The sequence below is a fragment of the Tamandua tetradactyla genome, chromosome 20 (genome assembly GCF_023851605.1).
Source record: "Tamandua tetradactyla isolate mTamTet1 chromosome 20, mTamTet1.pri, whole genome shotgun sequence".
Classification (NCBI taxonomy): Eukaryota; Metazoa; Chordata; class Mammalia; order Pilosa; family Myrmecophagidae; genus Tamandua; species Tamandua tetradactyla.
The window spans coordinates 63,576,370-63,596,694 of NC_135346.1; the positions used below are offsets into that span (position 1 = coordinate 63,576,370).

A 20,325-nucleotide genomic window follows, 5' to 3' on the forward strand; every position below is an offset into this window, starting at 1 on the left:
TTCCATTCCCAGTTATCAATTTCAAAGATTAAAACTTACATCCATGAAACTTACCAATATGATGGTAGATGCATCTTTTCTGCAGATATTTTCCATGGGTATCATTTCTTGTTTTTTACACCCACTTTCCTTGCCTGAGATAATAGAAAAAAACAAATCATTTGTGAAGAATTAGAAGAATTAAAATGCTGAAATGGCTCAAATGTCCTTGTGAGTATGTGTCAAATATTGACTCTTAGAGAGGAACAAATATCAAATTAAGGAATACTCTAAGAGGTAGAATACTTTGTAGGAAACTTAGGACAATAAGCAAGAATTTTCATTTTGAGATATGAGGAATATATAAATAATATAGGATGCTAGAGAGGTAAAGAGAAAAAACATTCAAAGATGAAGACCAGATAAAGGTCATTATGTGAAAGCTTAATTCCAATAGTATGTGAATATTCACTTTTCTAAACCCAAAAACATATAAATAGACACTGAGAAATGTAGGGAAAAATGACCACACGTGAGGAAAATTTCCCCAATATCCTCACCTACTTTCCTGAAAATCTAACACATTAAGGAATTTGCATTGATATTTCCAAAGACCCTCTTACTCACTGAGTAGATTTTTCCACAGGTTCCTGGAACTCACCTGAATTCTGGTTTTGAAGAAATTCTATTTGTTCTTTCCAGAGTTCTTCTCCTTCCACAAATTGGGAAAGAACATCTGATTTGCAGACCTGAAAGCCTGCTTGCAGGAAAAAGATAAATGGAGATGAGTTACGTGCAGATTAACAGAGGAAGATATCCAAGCTCAGGGATGGCTACCAAAGAAGAATATAGTAAACACTGAAAGTCAGCCAAAGGAACTGTACTTGGAACACAGAATCATGGAAATCATTCACAATCTAAGGGCTAACTCTTGAATTTGTGTCTAAAACAGAAAGGACCTGTGTTTGAATATTCTAATGCCCAAATTCAGAGACTGCAGAATCATCCATATTTGACAGCAGAGTGAAATTCTGTATATCCACAGTGGTAGGTTATTATTTTCAAAAAGAACCTATAATCTCCATGAGAATGATATAATTTCTATGTGAAGGAGAATATGCCTTTTCTTTTTTTTTTCTGACATGGGCAGACACCGAGAAACAAACCCAGATCTCCAGTATGGCAGGCGAGAACTCGGCCACTGAGCCACCACTGCCCACCCTGCCTCTTGTTTTTATTGAGGTATAAAGCCTTAGAGTGTAATATTTAATTCACTTATTATAGTTTCAAACATCATTCATTGAGTTCTCAGCACTGATCTGAGTGTTGGAGAAGGAGAAGCAAAAAAGACATGAAATTGTGGCCAAAGAGATCATAAACTAGATACAATAAATAAGTAAAGGAATAAAATGTCAGGTAACTGTTCATGTTATAAAATAATAACATTAAAAATAAAAAGCATAAAAATATAATAAAGAAGATGACAAGAATATAAAGCAATATGGAAAATCTGTTCTAAACATTTGCAGAACAGATGACATACATAAATAGATGATAAATGTATACAAAGATAAATTTTGAGAGACTCACCCACTGAAACCAGATGACTAATGATCTCTGCCATCACATCTCTGAACAGCTTTCTCTGGGATATGTCCAGGAGAGCCCATTCTTCTTTGGGGAAGTCTATAGCTACATCTTTAAAGGCCAATGACTCCTAAAACATCATGGACATTTGGGTTCAGACAGGTCTACCACCTCCAATGTGCAGGCAAGAATGTCCAACATCATAGCACTGAGTAAGCAGGGACTCTATATGTCTAGAAAGCTCAAACTGGGGGGTTTCAGTCAGATCATTCTCAGTGCTTGAAGTGCGATCTGTATTTCAGATATACACACACATGCATATACACACTGAGAACAAAAGTTCCATAAAGGAGTATCACATGACATGGTGTGGTATAAACTAGAAAATTTTCAATAGCTGTAATTTATGACTTCCAGATGGAGATTATACCATTTGCACTTTTAGCATTCATAATAAATACTCTTCTCCACTGACTGAATGTAAATTTACAGACTCTACATGAGGTAATCAATGACAATGACATGTCACTTTTAAATCATAAACCTAGTTAGATTATTTCCCTAAACGTCCTCCATTTAGTGTAGGAAGTTATCTGTAAACATGTTAGGGGTTTCGAAAGGTCTAATGAGCCCAGATGCAAAGCACTTCTATCTAACACAATGCATTGGTCTATTAGTCATCAAAATGACAGATAATCTTGCAGCAAAGAGCAATAGCCTGTATAACTAAACAGGTATAACGGACAACTTGAGATTGCTGCCTCACTCAGCTGTACATAAAAGTATAGACACAGCTCCAAGCACACGTCTTGGACCCCTGAGATTTCTCTACTAAAAGATGGCCCTAGGCCCTTCCAGTGGTATGAGACCTTACATCTTGAACCTTCCCTGGGCCCTCCAAACACCAGTTTTCACTGTCTCTCTTTATTATCAATCCTTTAATTTCAACAGTAAAGAAATTCTCCTCATTTGTTTCAGTCTCTCCAATTCAAAAATTTTCACAGGGACATGAATCTTTTTCTACTTACTATAATTCTCCTGGATGCATAACCAAACTAAAGGAAACAATACTTCCTATTCATTGCTTCCATTTATATAATGTGAATAAAGTTATATACAAAATTGGAAATTGGGCAATTGGGGACAAGTGGTTAGGTAGAATTAAAGTTAACATTTTCAAGTTTTTCAAAATGTACAAATACATTAAATCAAAACCTTAATAAAATTAAAATTAGGGAAAAGAAATAAATGATTCCTCTTTTCCTTTTATTACTTCAGGCTCTCTCAACAATATACCTGGACCATATCTGTACCATAGCACCTGTAAGACTGGACTGATTAAACTCAGGTGACCTAATATTAGCCTCCCTTCTGACTGTAATCTTCTGCTCTTATTCACCTCTATCATCTATTTTTAAAACAATCCCAAGTCAACTGGAAGCAATGACATTATCAATGAGGGCATTATTTCCCAAATGTGGCCATGGCTGGATGAAACCTCTCACATCCGTTGAATGAACAGCAGCCTTAGTAGAACCTGGAGCAATTTGGTGTAATGTTGGAAAGGAACTGACTTAATGGTGAACTCCTAATCTACTGTGACCATCCCAGAAACAGGGATAAACTTAACTGGTGCTCAGAGCCTTGACTAGCTCATGAATGCCTTTAGGATGCCCAAGCCAATATAGGAGGGACCAGACCATGGCTGGCAACACAGGTGTCATCTCAGTTAATAAATATTTCCATACTCACCACGGGTTGCATGGTCAATACTCTGCTGATAACTGTCTATCTCTGCACTTCCATTACAGCCAGAAAAGCAGGAGTCAAAAAACCTGAGAATGGAATAAGAAGCCATGAGTCTCCAGTTTTACTTGTGCATAATATCCAGACCCACCTTTCATGAATCCCAAGCCATCACTTTGGAGTAACCCCATCTAATCAATAGGAACATGAAGTGTGGTTAAACTGAAATATGCTGTCCTATACATGTGTTTGTGTGTATAAATTTTTTTTTAAGTAGCTTTTGCAGATTGAGTCATTTCCTCCACAAAAGGCATATTCAGGTCCCAATACCTGGCCCTGTTCTTGTGAACTCATTTTTTAATAGAATCTCTGATTAGTTAAGGTGTGTCCAAAGTAAATGAGGGTAGGCTGAAATATGGCTGAAGTACTTAATAAGCAAAAAGAAAAAGGATACAGAGAAGCAGGCTAAGAGGAGGAGTCAGAAGCTAAAAGACAATGGAACACAGAAGAGAAAGGACAACACACTGCTACACGCACTCCAATCTAATGGAAATGCACAGGATCTGCAAGACAGCTGAACAACCAGAAGATACCGACTTTGGAGGAAGCAAGCCTGGTAGCTTCTAAAACTGCGAGCCGGTAACTACTATTGTTAAGCAGTTAGGGAACTAAGTAGCCACTGTACTGGGTCTGAAAGGGTATCTCATTCTGGTTTTTATTTCCATTTTCCTGAAGGCTGGCAAAGTAGAGAAACTCTTCACATGATCTTTGGCTGTTATTACATCTTCTTTGGAGACATGTCAAGTCTTTTGGACACTTTTAAACTGTGTTGTTCATCTTCATGTTCTATGATTTCTTCACACGTTAAGAATATTAAATCATATCAGATGCGGTTTCTAAATATTGTCTCCCATTCTCTGGGATGTCTTTTCACATCCATGAAAAAGTCCATTGCTATATAAAAGTTGTTAATTTTCATGACATGCTATTTTTCTCTATTCTTTCGCTACTTGTGCTTCTGGTGTAGAGTATTAAAAACCATTGCCTAAACAGGCTCATGAAAATTCTTCCCTATTTTTTTCTAGGAGTTTTATATTTATATTATATCAAGTACAACAAAGAGTTTTGGGGTTTTTGGTGGCTGGGCGTGGAGGTGATTCCACACGGAGGAGCGCGCAGCGGCCAGCAGTGGCAGCGTTCCTGGGCTCCGGTCTGAACTGCCGAGGGAGTAGGCAGTGGAGAAAGAGGCGGCGGCGGTGGAGGAAGAGGCGGCGGCGGCAGTGGTCGCAGCGGCGGAGGAGGAGACATGGCCAACATCGCGGTGCAGCGACTCCAGCAGGAGTCCAAGGAGGTGCTGAAGAGCGAGGAGGGCGGCAGCAATAACTCTCGGCACAGTATTATCATCATTGCAAGCAGTGTTGAGAGCTGCAGGACGAGACGATCCACAAGATGCAGTAGCAGCAAATCAATCAAACAAAATCCTGAAATGTTTAAACACACAGCTCGATTTTGGGCACATATGTATGCTGGAGCACCAGTTTCTAGTCCAGAAATCGCCAAAAAAAATAGAAAACCTTTGTGCTGCGGGCTTTGATAGGAACTCAGTAATAGTGGCCTTGTCTTCAAAATCATGGGATGAAGAGACTGCAACAGAATTGCTTCTGAGTAACTGAGGCAGAGAGAGAGTTTGCCCTTTCTTGAGGAGTATCAACATCTGTTATTTTTAGGATTCTGTATAGATTTCTTTTAAACTGGCAGTCTTGCCTAATGATGTTATCTAGGCACCATTGGAGACTGAAAAAAAAACAAAAAACAAACCAAAAACCCTGCTCTGTAAATAAAGCTGATTAAACGTCTGTGTAAATTTAAAAAGGGGAAATACTTAAAGATTATTTCCTACTTAATAGTGTAAAAATTCTTTGAGCTAAGTTAAAACCATGGAAAAACAAGCTACTTTAGTGTTTAGCAGTGTAGCAAGACTAGCAACAGTTTGCTTCAGGATTTTGTTGAATAATTAAGATACTATTTTGAGTGTGTCAGGGCCATTCAAATTGTTGGTGTTGCATCACAGCTACCTTAACCGTTTTTAACATGGATCCTCTGTGCCTGTGTAATTTCTTGCATGCTTGTATTTGACTTCTCAGGGTGGGCAGCTGGAAAGACCACCATTTTAAGCATTTGAGAATTCTTAAATATGAAATTAATCCAGAACTGAAGATGGTGACCTATTCAGAACCTTTTCTGTCTTTGTCACCAGATTGGGACATGCTACTTTTCACCCCTCTATCACTCACAGCTAATAGGCTAATGATAAATTTCTCTGTATTTGGTTGAGAAATGTGCCAAGGGACAGCAGTATCCCTTGGTTCATTTTTTTTCTTTTTTTTTTTGCAAGGGCAGGCACCAGGAATCAAACCTGGGGCTCTGGCATGGTAGGTGAGAACTCTGCCTGCTGAACCACTGTGGCCTGCCCTCTTGGTTCATCTTTAAGTCACAGGTTTGGAATGTTTTGTCAGCTCTTCAAGCACTCTTAAAGCTTTCTTATGTAAGTAATAATATGTAAATGGAGCTGCCAATTTTATTTCTCCAGGAAAAACAGTAAGATAACAGGAAATACTTAACGTTGCAATATTTCCAGATTTAATGAAAACCCAATTTTTCAGTAAATTTGACATCTGTTTTTAAAACTATCTTAGATAAAATTTTTCTTTGAAACTCGCAAGAATGCAGTCACTTTCTACCTCTGTTCCCTGCATTACCTCCTTAGCACGATCACTAATACTCAAGAAATATTGTGGTTGATAGTTAGGGAAGTTCTAATTCAGTAAGTGACACTTCAATAAAGATTTGAGGGAGATGGAGTGAGCCAATGTGGTTATCTGAGGGAAGACCATTCCTGGCAAGAGTTCAAAGTCACTGAGGAAGGAGGGTCTGGTATGTTCATGGATCTAGGAGGCCAATGTCATCAGGCTGTACTGACTGAAGGAGAGAGTAGTAGGAGATGAGATCTGAGAGTTAAAGAAGATTACGTAGCACTTTATAGAACTTAGGCTCACTCTTTTTTTGTTGGTTTTTTTTGTTTGTTTTGGTTTTGCTTTTTTTAATTAATTAAAAAATTTTAATTTTTTAAATTAATTAAAAAATTAACAACAAAAACATTAACATATCATTCCATTCTACATATATAATCAGTAATTCTTAATATCACATAGTTGCATATTCATCATTTCTTAGAACATTTGCATCGATTTAGAAATGAAAAGACAAATATAATGCCTCACTAATATGGACTAACTATAATGTGCAAACTCTGAGAATTGAATTCAAGAGCATAGGTTATCAGGGAATTTTAAATGTTCCTAGATTGTAAGCTCTTATAGCAGTCACATCTATTCCCAAGTTGTAATGGTTATTTATAAATTCTGAGATGCTGAGCACTTTGTGTATAACCTGGTCATTCCCTGGAACTTTGGGTATCTATGTGACAAACAGATAAGAGCCAGAGTTCTGTAGCGATGAAAGTTAGCATTACCCCATACAACAACTGTTTTTAAAAAACCTGAATAAGAGATCATACTTAATTAGAGATATGAATGAAACTGGGCTGACTAGGACTAAGGTAAATCAGACTAAAAGGTAAAGGATAATATTGACAGTGTTTTGAAACTTCAACTTCTGTGTGAGACCAAAGGAAGAGATGTTTATTTGGTGCAAAATTAACATTAGTCTCAACTTGTACGGACAGTTTATTCAAGCACCATAATTGTATGGACGTTTGAACAGGGAGTGAGAGCTTGTTGGTTTGTACAGGTTAGTGCGATGCCCTCAATACATCCCAGAGTAATTTGGGCAGAGAATAAAAAATATTTTCAAAGTCTCTTTGAGGGACTGGGGAAAGGAAGAAATAGTAAGCTTCCCTACCTGGGGATTCCTGATACTTTCATAAGCATTGGACACAATCAATTTAATAGGCCCAATTTGGGCTCACCCCTGAAACTTATTCCTGCAAAGAAGAACTTAAGTCTAGTTATAATTTTGCCTAAGAGTTACCTCCAGAGAACCTCTTTTGTTGCTCATATGAGGCTTTATTTTATAAGCTAACTTGGCAAGTGAACTCATTCCCATCCCGCCTACATGGGACATGAGTCTCAGGGGGTATAAATCTTCATGGCAATGTGGGATATAACTCCCAGGGATAAGCCAAGACATGGTAACACAAGAAAGTCTTCTTGGCCAAAAGGGGAAAGAGAGGAATGAGACAAAATAAAGTTCAGTGGCTGAGAAATTTCAAATGAGTTTATTCTGGAGGTTATTCTTATGCATTACATAGCTAGTTTTATGCCCTTTTTAGTTTTTAGTGTATTAGAATAGCTAGAAGGAAATACTTGAAACTGTATTCCAGTAGTCTTGATTCTTGAAGATGAGTAAATAACTACAGAGATTTTAAGGTGTGTCTGTGCGACTGTGAAAATCTTGTGACTGACACTCCCTTTATCCACTGTAAGAAGAGATGAGTTAGAAAAAAAAGACAAAAAATAAATAAACAATGGTGATTGGGGGTGGTGGGATTTTTCGGGTGTTCTTTTTACTTTTATTTTTATCTTCTTTTTAAAAAAAATATAGTCCCTATTTGGAACGATGGAAATATTTTGGTAATGGAGGGTGCTGAAAGTAGCATGACATTATGAACATAATTAACAGTACTGAAATATATATTTGAAAAATTTTTAAAGAAAGGTAGGAAGAGTTAAAGTCAAAGATCTAATTGAAGAACTTGAAAAACTAGAGAAAGAATAAAATAATCCCAAAACAAGCAGAAGAAAAGAACAAACAAGAATCAGAGAAGAAATAAATTAAATGGAGAACAAAAACCAATACAGAAGCAATAAAACCAAAAGTTTGTTTTTTGAGATGATCAACAAAATATACAAAGCATTAGGTAGACAAAGACAAAAAAGAAGATGCAAATAAATAAAATCAGAAATGAGGGGGGCCATTACTACAGACACTGAAGACATAAAAAAGACTTAAGAAGATACTATGAATTATATGCCAATAAACAAGACAACTTAGATGAAATGGACAGATTCCTAGAAACACAAGAGCAAACTACACTGATTCCAGAAGAAACAGAGGGCCTCAATAGACCAATCACAAATACAGAAACTGAGTCAATTTTCAAAAACATCCCAGCAAAGAAAAGCCTAGGGCCAGATGGTTTCACAGGTCAATTTTACTAAGCAGTCCAAAAACAACTAATAACAATTCTACTCAAACTTTTCCAAAAATTTGAAGTAGAGGGAATGCTACCTTACTCATTCTATGAAGCCAATATCACACTAATACCAAAGCCTAGTAAAAGACTAAAAGAAAAAAACGTATAGATGCAAAAATCTACAACAAAATACATGGAAATTGAATCCAATAGCATGTTGAAATAATAAATCATAACTAAGTGGGTTTTATCTGAGGTATGCAAGGGTGGCTCAATATAAGAAAATAAATGAATGTAATATACCTGTTCTAGTTTGCCAGCTGCTGGAATAGAACCAGAAATGCAATGGCTTTTAAAAGGGGGTAATTTATTAAGTTGCAAGTTTACAGTTCTAAGGCCATGAAAATGTCCCAATTAAAGCAATTCTATAAAAATGTCCAAATTAAGGCACTACCAAGAGGTTACTTTCACTCAAGAAGGGCCAACGATGTTCAGGGTTTCTTTCTCAACTGGAAAGGCATATGGCAAACATGGCAGCATCTGCCAGCTTTCTCTCCAGGCTTTTTGTTTCATAGAGCTCCCCCAGGAACATATGCCCTCTTCATCCCCACAGGTCTCTGGCAGTGTAGGCTCTCCACTTCATAGCTCTAAAAAGGGACTCTCTCCAAAATGTTTCCACTTTTAAAGACTCACCTGGAATGGGTGGAGTCACATCTTCCTCTAATCAAATGTTAATTGGGGGTGGGGGTGGGGGTGGGAGAGAGGAAAAAAAAGTTAATTCCCACAACCAGATGAGTCAAGTAACATCTCCATGGGATCAAAAGGCTGCCAGCCAATAATGCTGAAAGAGGGTTAAAGGACATGGCTTTTCTGGGGTCTACCACAGATTCAAACCGGCACATTCCACCCTTTGAACCCTAAAAAGACATGTTCTTTATAAACACAAATTAAATTCATTCCATAACAATATCAGAAATCCTTGAACGATTTCAGTAACAATACAAATACAATTAAAGGTCAGAAACAGTACAAAATCTCATCAAAGTCAGTTACAGGCATGGTCTGTCTTAAGGCAAAATTCTCCTCTGGCTCTGGACCTGTAAAGCTCAGAACAAGTTATTTGCTGCCAACATACAAAGGAGGGGGCAGTCATAGGAAATATATTCCCATTTCCGTAGGGAGAAATTGGAAGGAACACAGGGTCACAAGATCCAAGCAGTTTTGAAAACCTGCAGGGCAAACTCCATTACATTTCAAAGTCTGAGAGTCATTTATCTTCAGGGCTTTAGAAAGTGGCATTTCCAAGGGCCTACACAGTGGCTCACCTCTCTCCAAATGCAGCATTGGGGGACACTGGGGAGACCAGCTTTTTCTCAACTCCACCCTCTCGAAGTATCGGGGTCACACCTGGGTTCTCTGCCATCTTGGGGGCACAGTTTCAATCCCTCTATGTGGTGGTAGCCAGGCTCTCCCCAATTGCCAAGGAATGTGCTCCACCCTCTCTAAGACCTGAGGCGGCAAGACTCTTCCACTGCAATGAGGTGGAAGGCCCATCCTCTGCCTTTGGGGCAAACTCACCCTCTCCAAGTGCTTCAGTGGATGCACTCTCCTGGCCCTAGGTTTCTTGACTTTAGACTTCAGCTTCCATAGTTCTGCATCTAAAGTTATTTTACTTCACTTTGTCCCTCTTCTGAGCTCCCCAGTCAAGGCTGGTAGTGGTTCCATTTACAGGTCCCATAGAACTTGTCAGCTTTTTAGGTAACAACAAGGATTGTGCCCATAGACAGCAGGAGTTTCCACAAAGCCTTCCTGGACAACTCCATTTCCAATCCTGGCTTTTTCTGAAATGATTAATGTTCCACATTTGGTTAAATCCTTACACGGGTTACTATTCTCCGGGGTTTCCATTCCTGGAGGCCCAGAATTTTCCAGAACATCAATTTCTGGTTTCTTTGTACCTGAGAGCTAAGTTCTCAGCTTATCTCTTTCCTGTCACATTTGACTTGAAGCTGCGAGGGGAAACCAGGCTGCACTTTCCTCATTTAATTTGGAGATCTCTTCTGCTAAATATCTAAGTTCATGGCTTTTAAAATCTGCCTTCCAGCCAAAGCCACTAATCAATTTTTCCAGATTATCTGCTATTTTAAAATAAGGATCACCTTTCTTCTAGTTTACAATAACACGTGCCTCATCTCTGTCTAGAGCCTTGTCAGAGGTATTGTTAGCACCCACATTCTCTTCAGAGCATTCTAGGCCTTCTCTATTAAGCTTTTCACAACTCCTCCAGAATCTTCCCTTTATCCATTTAAAAAGCCATTCCAACATATCTGGTATTTGCAAACCACAGTAATACCCCACTTCTCTAATACCAAGATCTTTTCTAGTTTGCTAGCTGCCAAATTACAATATACTAGAAATGTAATGGCTTTTAATAGGGGGAGAATTTATTAAGTTGCAAGTTTACAGTTCTAAGGCCATGAAAATGTCCCATTTAAAGCAAGTCTATAAAAATGTCCCAATTAAGGCACCAATAAGAGGTTACCTTCACTAAAGAAAGGCCAATGAAGTTCAGGGTTTCTCTCTCAAATAGAAAGGCATATGGCAAACATGGTGGCATCTGCCAGATTTCTCTCCAGGCTTCTTGTTCCATGTAATTCCCCTAGGGATGTATTCCTTCTTCATCTCCAAGGTGCCTGGCAGCATGGGCTCTCTGCTTCGTGACTCTTAAAAGAGACTCTCTCCAAAACGTTTCCTCTTTCAAAGGATTCCAGTAAACTAATCAATACCTACCTGTAATGGGTAGAGTCACAGAACCCTCTAATCAAAAGTTAACCACAATGGGTGAGTCACATCTCCATGGGAACAATCAAAAAACTCCCAGCCAGCAATATTGAATGAGGATAAAGAATGACCAGATTCAAACCAGCAGAATACCACATTAAAAAGTCAAAGTCAAAAACCACATGATCATCTCAACTGATACAGAAAAGTCATTTGATAAGATCCAGCATCATTTCTTGATAAAAACACTTTAAAGGTAGGAATCAAAGGAAAACGCCTCATCATGATAAAAGGCATATCTGAAAAACTGATAGCTAACATCATATTCAATGGTAAGAGACTGAAACCTTTCCCTCTAAGGTAGGGAACAAGACAAGGATGCCCATTTTCACATTGTGCTAGAAAAAAATTCCATTTAAAACAGCAACTAAAAGAATCAACTATCTAGAGATAAACTTAACTAAGGATGTAAAGGACCATTTCACAGAAAAGTACAAATATTGCTAAAATAAATCAAAGAAGACCTACATGATGGATACATTCTAGGTTCATGGATTGGAAGGCTAAATGTCATTGTGAAGTCAATTCTACCCAAACTGATCTAGAGACTCAATGCAATACCAATCAAAATTCTAACAGACTAATTTGCAGAAATGGAAAAGCTAATTATCAAATTTATTTGGAAGGGCAAGGGGTCCTGAATAGTAAAAAATTATTCAAAAAGAAGATCAATTGAGAGAACTGATGCACCCTGACTTTTAAGCATATCATAAAGCTACAGTGATCAGACCAAATAGCATGGTACTGGCTTAAAGACAGACATACTGATCAATGAAATCAAAATGACAGCTCAGAAAAGAGAAATACATCTATTATCAGTGGATTCTTGATAAGGCTCCAAAATCCATTCAACAGGGCAGACACTTCAATAAATGGTGCTGTGAGAACTGGATATCCACAACCAAATGAATGAAAAAGGACCCCTATCTCACTTCCTATACAAAAATTGACTCAAAATGGATCAAAGACCTAAATATTACAATCAGTATTATAAAAATCCTAGAAGAAAATGGACGGAAGCATCTTTAAGAAACAGTGATAGATGATAGTTTCTTAGTTCTTATAACTGAAGCAATGAAAGAAAAATACATATAAATGTGACCTCCTCAAAACTGAATACCTCTGTGTCTCAAAGGACTTTGTTAAAAGATGAAAATGCAGCTTAATCAATGGGCAAAAATATAAGGGTTTGATAACCAGCCTATATAAAGAAATCGCAAGACCCAAAAAATAAAAAGACATCTTTTCAATAAATGGGCATGGGAGAACTGGATATTAACAGCTAGAAGAATGAAAGAGGATGCTTACCTTACACCTGATACAAAAATGAACTCAGAGTGGATCAAACACCTAAAGAGATAACTAGTACAATAAAGTTCCTAGAAGAAAATGTATGTGAACATCTTTAAGATCTAGTAACAGGAGGTAGCTTCCTAAACTTTATACCCAAAGCACAAACAAAAGGAAAAAATAGATAAATGGGAATTCCTCAAAATCAAATGCTCTGGTACCTCAAAAGACTTTGCCAAAAAGATGAAGAGGCAGCCAACTCAATGGGAGTACATATTTGGAAATCACACATTGGATAAAGGTTTAACATGCTGTATACATGAAGAAATAATATAACTCAACAACAAAAGACAAACAACCCAATTACAAAATGGGCCAAAGATATGAATAGACATTTTTCTGAAGAGCAAATACAGATGGTTAAAAAGCACATGAAGAGATGCTCATTTTCACTAGCTAAAAGGAAAATGCAGATTAAGACTAAAATGAGATACCACCTCACATCTATAAGAACGGCTACTATTAAACAAACAGGAAACCACAAATGTCAGAGAGGATGTGGAGAAACTGGGCACTTATGCACTGCTGACGGGAATGTATAATAGTACAGCTGCTACAGAAGACAGCCTGGTGGTTCCTTAGAAAACTAACTATTGAGTTGCCCTATGACCTGGCAACACCACTACTCAGTATATAACAGAAGAGATTAAAGCAGTGACACAAACAGACATTTTGCACAAGGATGTTCACAGCATTATTTACAATCACCAAAAGATGTAAACAATCTAAGTGCCCAAGCATGAACTACTGTAAAGGTATGAATCTTATACAAAGAGGGCTTAATTTCATGGTATGGGGGGAAAATGCTATTGCAGGCTATGGGCTATGTTTAGCAGAAATACATCAACAATACAGCAGCAATACCAGGGGTAAATAATGGGGGAGGGGCAAGGGTTGGGGGAGGCTTGGATTTTCTAGTTGGTGAGGATATGTTTATTGGTTATCTTTCTCTTGTGAACAATGAAATTATCTAAAATTGAGAGTGTTGATGGACTGTTGACTTGGACATTGTACATGAGGCCAAGTAGACGGAGGTGGCTCAAAGATGCACTAAGAAGTAGACTGGCTACTACAAAAAAGAACGAAGTTGTGAGGCATGCAATGATGTGAATGAACCTGTGGGACATTTGGTGAGGCTAAATAATCCAGAAATAAAAGAGCAAATATTGTATGATCTCATTTAGACAACACTTATAAGAAAAACTGGGGCCTGGATTGTAAGCTCTTATGGCTGTCACATTTACTCCACAGTGGTAATTTTTTTCCTGGCTTTTGAGAGGCTGTTTTATACATGTATAACCTAGTATTCAGAGATAAGAATGAAGCCAACCAGGCTGGGATTAAGGTAATTCAGAATACAGGGGTAAGGAAGACGTTATATTTTAGAACTTCACCTATTCTTTGAGACCAGTGGAAGAAAGGTTTATTTTGCCCAGAATCTAAATCTTCTTTAGCACATAATCTCAACCTGTCTGGACAGATCATTGTTCTAGTTTGCTAGCTGCCAGAATGCAATATATCAGAAACAGAATGGCTTTCTAAAAAGGGAAACTTAATAAGTTGCTAGTCTACAGGCTGAGAAAATGCCCCAATTAAAACAAGTCTATAGAAATTTCCAATCTAAGGCACCCAGGGAAAGATACCGTGGTTCAAGAAGGCCGATGAAGTTCAGGGTTTCTCTCTTAAGTAAGAGGGCACATGGCAAACACAGGTCACAGTTTCTCTCTTGGCTGGAAGGGCACATAGCGAGCAAGACATTATCTGCTAGCTTTCTCTCCTGGCTTCCTGTTTCATGAAGCTCCCCAGGAGGCGTTTTCCTTCCTCATCTTCAAAGGTCGCTGGCTAGTGGGCTCTCTGCTTCTAGTGGCTATGTCATTCTTCTCTGGCTCTCTCTGAATCTCTTCATTCTCCAAAATGTTTCCTCTTTTATAGGACTCCAGAAACTTCTCAAGACCTACCCACATGGGTGGAGACATGTCGTCACCTAATCCAGCTTAACAACCACTCTTGACTAAATCACATCTCCAGGGAGATGATCTGATTACAGTTTCAAACATACAGTATTGAATAGGGATTATTCTACCTGTATGAAATGGAATTTTGATTAAAACATGGCTTTTCTAGGGGACATACATCCTTTCAAACCAGCATAATCATTTAAACAATCCAAACACAGGGAGCACAGAATAAGAACTAAGAGCCATTAATCCAGTATAGCTTAATGTAATGCCTGCATACATCCCAGAGTATATTAAGCAGATAATCAAAAAGTATTGGCAAATACTTTTTAATGGCAATACTTTTGGCCAATACTTACTGACGGTGATTAAAGGCACAAATTAAAAAATGTTTTTGCAGGAGGAAGAACAAAGGAATGTCAGTATTGCAGGGTGCTGAAGAAAGATGATATATGGGAAAAAATACAATCAATATAAGTTAGGGTCTACAGTCAACAATAACACTGTACTATGCTTCCATTGACTGTAACAAAGGCATTATGCCAAAACTAAATGTCAACAGGTAGGGGCACTGGACAAGTGGTACGGATTCTTTGTGCAAGAAAAGGAAATATCTTCAGATAGAGTATGGTGGTAAAAGCACGTCTATACACGTAGGCTGGACTGTATGATGTTTGAAGAAAACTACTTAAAAATGGTCAGAGAGAAACAAGTGCTAGAGAAAATTCGGAGAAAGAGATGTAGCTATTCACTGTCAGTAGGGAAATGAGAGGTGTAGCTCCTTGGAGAGTAGTGTGGTGGTTCCACCGGAGGCTAGGGTTGGGTCTGCCATGTGATCCTGAAACCCCGTGGCTCAATACATATCTGGAGGAATTGAGTATGGGGACAAGAAAAGACATTTGCACACTGGTGGCAGTGATTATGATCCACAATGAATGGAGGTGGCCTAAGGGTACAACAGACTACTGAGCGTCCAAAGAAGGAATGAAGTTGTGAGGTATGCAACTAGATGAATGAACCCCAAGAGCTATATGTTGAATGAAATATCATGAACAAAAAGGCAAATATTATCATGCCTCAATTATATGGACTAACTATAATATAAAAATTTGGTAAACTAAAGTTGAGAGCATGAGTTATCGGGTTGGGGCTTATTGTAAGGGTCCTAGATTGTAAACTCTTACAGCATTCATATATATTCAGGAGGTGTAATTGTTAATTCTAAATGCCAAGATACTGAGCTGTTTGTATATAACCTGGTCTTTCCCAGAAACTTCCAGTATTTACATGACACCTGAGACTCAGAGTCAGAGTTCTGAAGCTGTGAAAGACAGCAGCACCCCACACAGGAACTGTTTAAAAAAAAAAGTTGAAAAAGTGATCAGACATTGAATAGAGATATGACTGAAGCGGATCTGGATAGGACTAAGGCATATCAGAAGACTGAATAAAGGATGATATCATCCATATATTAAAACTTCAACTTCTGTGTGAGACTAAAGGGAGAGATATTTATTTGGTGCAAAATTTTTATTTTGGGTAGTACATTTCCTAATTTAACTTGTATGGTCAGTTTAATGAACACCATAAATACAGGGACTCTTGAACAAGCATGAGATTTTGCTGGTTTGTCCAAGTTAGTGTGATGCCCCAAAAAATCCCAGAGTGACTTCAACAGTGAGTAGAGAAGTACTTGCAGGGTCCCCTTTGAGGAATGGGGGGAAAGAGGGAAAGAGTCAACTTTCACATCTGGAGAATTTCTGATATTCTCTAAAGCAGTGGGGACAACCAAATCAATACGATGAACCCCCGATCTTGGAGTATGCCCCTATGAAACTCATTTCTGCAAAAGATAGACTAAACCTACTTAAATTAGGCCTAGGAGTCATCCCCAGACCATCTCTTTTGTTGCTCAGATGTGGCTTCTCTCTAAACCAACATGGCAAGTGAACCCACTGTCTTCCCCCCTCCACATGGACCATGACTCCCAGGGATGTAAATCTCCCTGGCAATGTGGGAAGAAATCCTGGGATGAGCTGGGACCTGGCAAAAAGGGATTGAGAAAACCTTCTTGACTGAAAGCGGGAAGAGAGAAATGAGGAAAAAAAGAGAGCTGCAGACACAGACCACTGGAAATGCGGAAGTCCCAGGAAACACAGTTGCTTGAGAGTTCAGCAGACATCACCGTGTGCCTTCCCATGAGAAGCTAAGCAAGCCAGAACCTAGAGTTGTGTCCCAGAGAAAATAAGTGAAAGCCGAAAGATGCTTAGAAAGGAAACCACTGGCATTAGACAATGAAAGCAACAGAACCAGGAAAAAGGATCAGCAGACACCAGCCATGTGTCTTCTCAAGTAACAGACACTGGCTTTTTTTGAGTCAAGGTATCTTTCTCTGGATGCCTTAGTTTGGACATTTTTATGACTATAGAACCATAAACTTGCACTTTAATAACTTCCCTTTTTAAAAGGTGTTCCATTTCTGGTATACTGCATTCTGGAAGCATTAACAAACCAAATACAGACAGCATACTTTGTATTAGGTACTGTAGTAAGACAGTGTGATGGTTTAAATTTGTCTGTACCCCAGAAACACAGCTTCCTAAATCTAATCCATTCCTATGGGTAGAATCTTTTGATGTGGTTGCTTCAGTTAAAAAGATAAAACATACAAATGCATTCTATGAAGCTGACATCAGCCTAATGCCAAAGCCAGATAAAGATACTACAAGAAAAGAAAATTACCATTCTATTTAACGGAAGGGAACTACTGGTTCCAGGAAGATGGTGGATTAGGATGCGTCGAGTTCACCCCTGCTTAAAGAAACAGCTAGAGAAGTTAAAGAAAATGTCAAGGACAGTGATTCCAGGGTGTAAGTGACCTGGGAGAGTCTTCTACACCACACAGGAGGCCCTGGTTGAAAAAGCAGAACTGAAGACTGTTCAGCTAGTGCAAACAGCCTAATGCACTCCTTTACAAATGGACACCCGAAGCCCTCAGGAGTTCATGGACAGGGAGACAGGAGATAGGGACAAGGAAGTAAGCCAAACCACATTCCTTGAGAGCAGTACCCTCACGCACTCTGCCCCCACTCCACGACCCATTAGGCCCCCCAGATGCATGTAGGTGCAAGCACCCTGTCATGCCACACACCCTCAGTTCTGGGCAAGTGTTGACCTGCACATCTGGGCCACACCTGCCCCCAACCCACGTAGGTACAATCCTGCCCCACTGTACCTGAGTTCTACATGTACACACAAAGGGCACTGACTGCCAGGCCCGTACACACCAGGGCCCTATCCACCAGACCCATGCACTGGCATAGTCACCGCTTCCTCACCTGGCACCCACATAACCATGAACTGACCTCCTGACCCCTGCAGCCTACAACTCCTGCCCCACACATACACCTGTATAAGGATGCACTCCTACTCTACCACACCCCTGCATCTGTGGACTTGCACCTGGGGCCCACTCATCCATCATCACCCACACCGACACATATCCTGCAACCTTCACAACCTGTGCCCTGCTCCTATACACTCACGCATCTGCATCCTGGCCCCCGTGGACCTCTCCCCCATGCAGGAACACACCCATGCCCTGCCCTCCCTGAGCTCTGACTTCTAGGCCCTGTACCCCACACCCTGACACCTATGACCCACACACTCCATGCGCCCACCCATATCCTCCTGCCCATATACCAGCCCTAGTATTTCTGTTCAGCAACCCCATCCACCTCCTGCCATGCCCTACCTCTGTGTACCCACTGCCACAAACTTCTCCTGCATTCCTGCTGTACCTTGCCCCCATGGGCCCTTAACTGTAACTCCAAAATCCCACTACCTGCACCCCACACTCACAGTCAGCAGCATAGCATCCCTGATCTGTGCATATACCTGCACCACAATCCGCCACGGCACCGTTGTGCCACTCCTCATGCCCCACATCCTACTCCACAACCTTCCTACAGATATAAAGCTTTAGGCTACTGAAAGAAATCAACTTCCAAAATAGCCCTAACAAGATATATAGGGCGGGACACGGTGGCTCAGCAGGAAGGAATGCTTGCCTGTGATGCCAGAGGACCTGGGTTCGATTCCTGATGCCTGCCCACATTAAAAAAAAAAAAAAAAGATATATACATGCCACAAAGTCAACAGAAGATCACTAATCATATGATGATGCAGACAGACGTAGCCCAGTTTAATGATAAAATTAAAACACCAGAGAAGGCACAGACTTTGGAACAACAAATCAATGATGTTCACATAACTCAATGAAATAAAATCAGTGGGATGGTTAATGACATAAAGAAGATCAAGAAGACATTAGAAGAGTGTTCTAGTTTGCTAGCTGCCAAAATGCAACACACCAGAGATGGATTGGCTTTTAATAAAAAGGGATTTATTTCATTAGTTCTTCAGAGGAAAGGCAGCTAACTTTCATCTGAGGTTCTTTCTTAACTGGGAAGGCACAGGGTGATCTCTGCTGGCCTTCCCTACAGGACTCTGGGTTCCAACAACCTTCCCCTGGGTGATTTCTTTCTGCATTTCCAAAGGCCTGGGCTGAGCTGCGAGTGCTGAGATGAGGTATGCTGAGCTGCTTGGGCTGTGCTATGCTGAGTCTCTCATTTAAGCACCAGCCAATTAAGTGAAACATCATTCACTGCAGCAGGCATTCCTCCCAGCCGACTGCAGGTATAATCAGCAACAGATGAGGTTCACATACCATTGGCTCATGTCTACAGTAACAGAACTAGGTACCTTCACCTGACCAAGCTGTAACAGAATCTAACTACCACAAAGAGCATAAAGAGGAATTTGAAAGAATAGGAAAATAGCAGATATCAGAGATTAAAGATGCTGTAGACCAAATCAAAAATACACTCGAGACACAAAAACAGATTTGAAGAGACAGAAGAAAAAACGTAAATGATAGGACAGGACAATTGATTTTGAACACACAAAATGACAGCAAATGACAAAAAAGATGGAAAAACTTGAATTGGATCTCACAGAAACGATGGACAAAACAAAGTGCACAAATATAAGACTTACTGGTGCCCCAGAAGAAGAAAAGGGTAAAAGCCTAGGGAGATCAGCAGAGGATATACTGGGAGAAAACTTTCCAATGTTTACAAAAGACATAAATATGCAGATCAAAGAAGGCCAACGAACTCCAAATAGAATAAATCCAAATAGGCCTTTCCCAAGACACATACTGATCAGTCTGACAAATGTTGAAGAGAAGCAAAAATCCTGAAAGTGGCAAATGAAAAGCAATCTACCATGTACAAAGGAAACCACATAAGACTACGTTCAGACTGCTCAACTGGCACTATGGAGGTAAGAAAGCAGTAGTATGAAAGAGAAAGACTTCCAGCCAAGAATTCTGTACACAGCCAAATTGTCCTTCAAAACAGAGGGAGAACAAATACTGCATGGTCTCACTCATATGAACTGACATTAATGAATGAACTTGGAGCATTTCAGTTAAGAACAGAGTCAAACAGGCGATAGAAACAGGGTAGATATTGGGTAATTAGAACTGAAGGGATACAGATTGCGCAATAGGCCTGACTGTAAAAAGTCAGAAATGAATAGCACAATACTACCTAACTGTAATACAATAATGTTAGAACACGGAAT

The 20,325-nt window shown here is 39.4% G+C and overlaps 1 protein-coding gene and 1 pseudogene across 4 annotated transcripts in view; one reads left to right on the plus strand and one right to left on the minus strand.

Moving 5' to 3' along the window:
- The window catches only part of LOC143664255 (uncharacterized), a 42,849-nt gene that overhangs the window by 5,486 nt on the left and 17,038 nt on the right, over positions 1-20,325 (minus strand). For 2 of the 4 annotated variants that reach the window (XM_077137935.1, XM_077137938.1), the window contains exons 2-5: positions 3,319-3,401; positions 1,570-1,696; positions 641-739; positions 55-134 (exon numbers count right to left, since the gene is read on the minus strand). In XM_077137935.1, the coding sequence (XP_076994050.1) occupies positions 55-134; positions 641-739; positions 1,570-1,696; positions 3,319-3,330 (318 nt within the window). In that variant the 5' untranslated portion in view covers positions 3,331-3,401. Of the gene's footprint in view, positions 1-54; positions 135-640; positions 740-1,569; positions 1,697-3,318; positions 4,466-20,325 lie in introns of those variants that run through there. The other 2 variants (XM_077137937.1, XM_077137936.1) reach the window with 2 other exon arrangements.
- LOC143664261 (ubiquitin-conjugating enzyme E2 K pseudogene) lies at positions 4,619-4,985 on the plus strand (annotated as a pseudogene).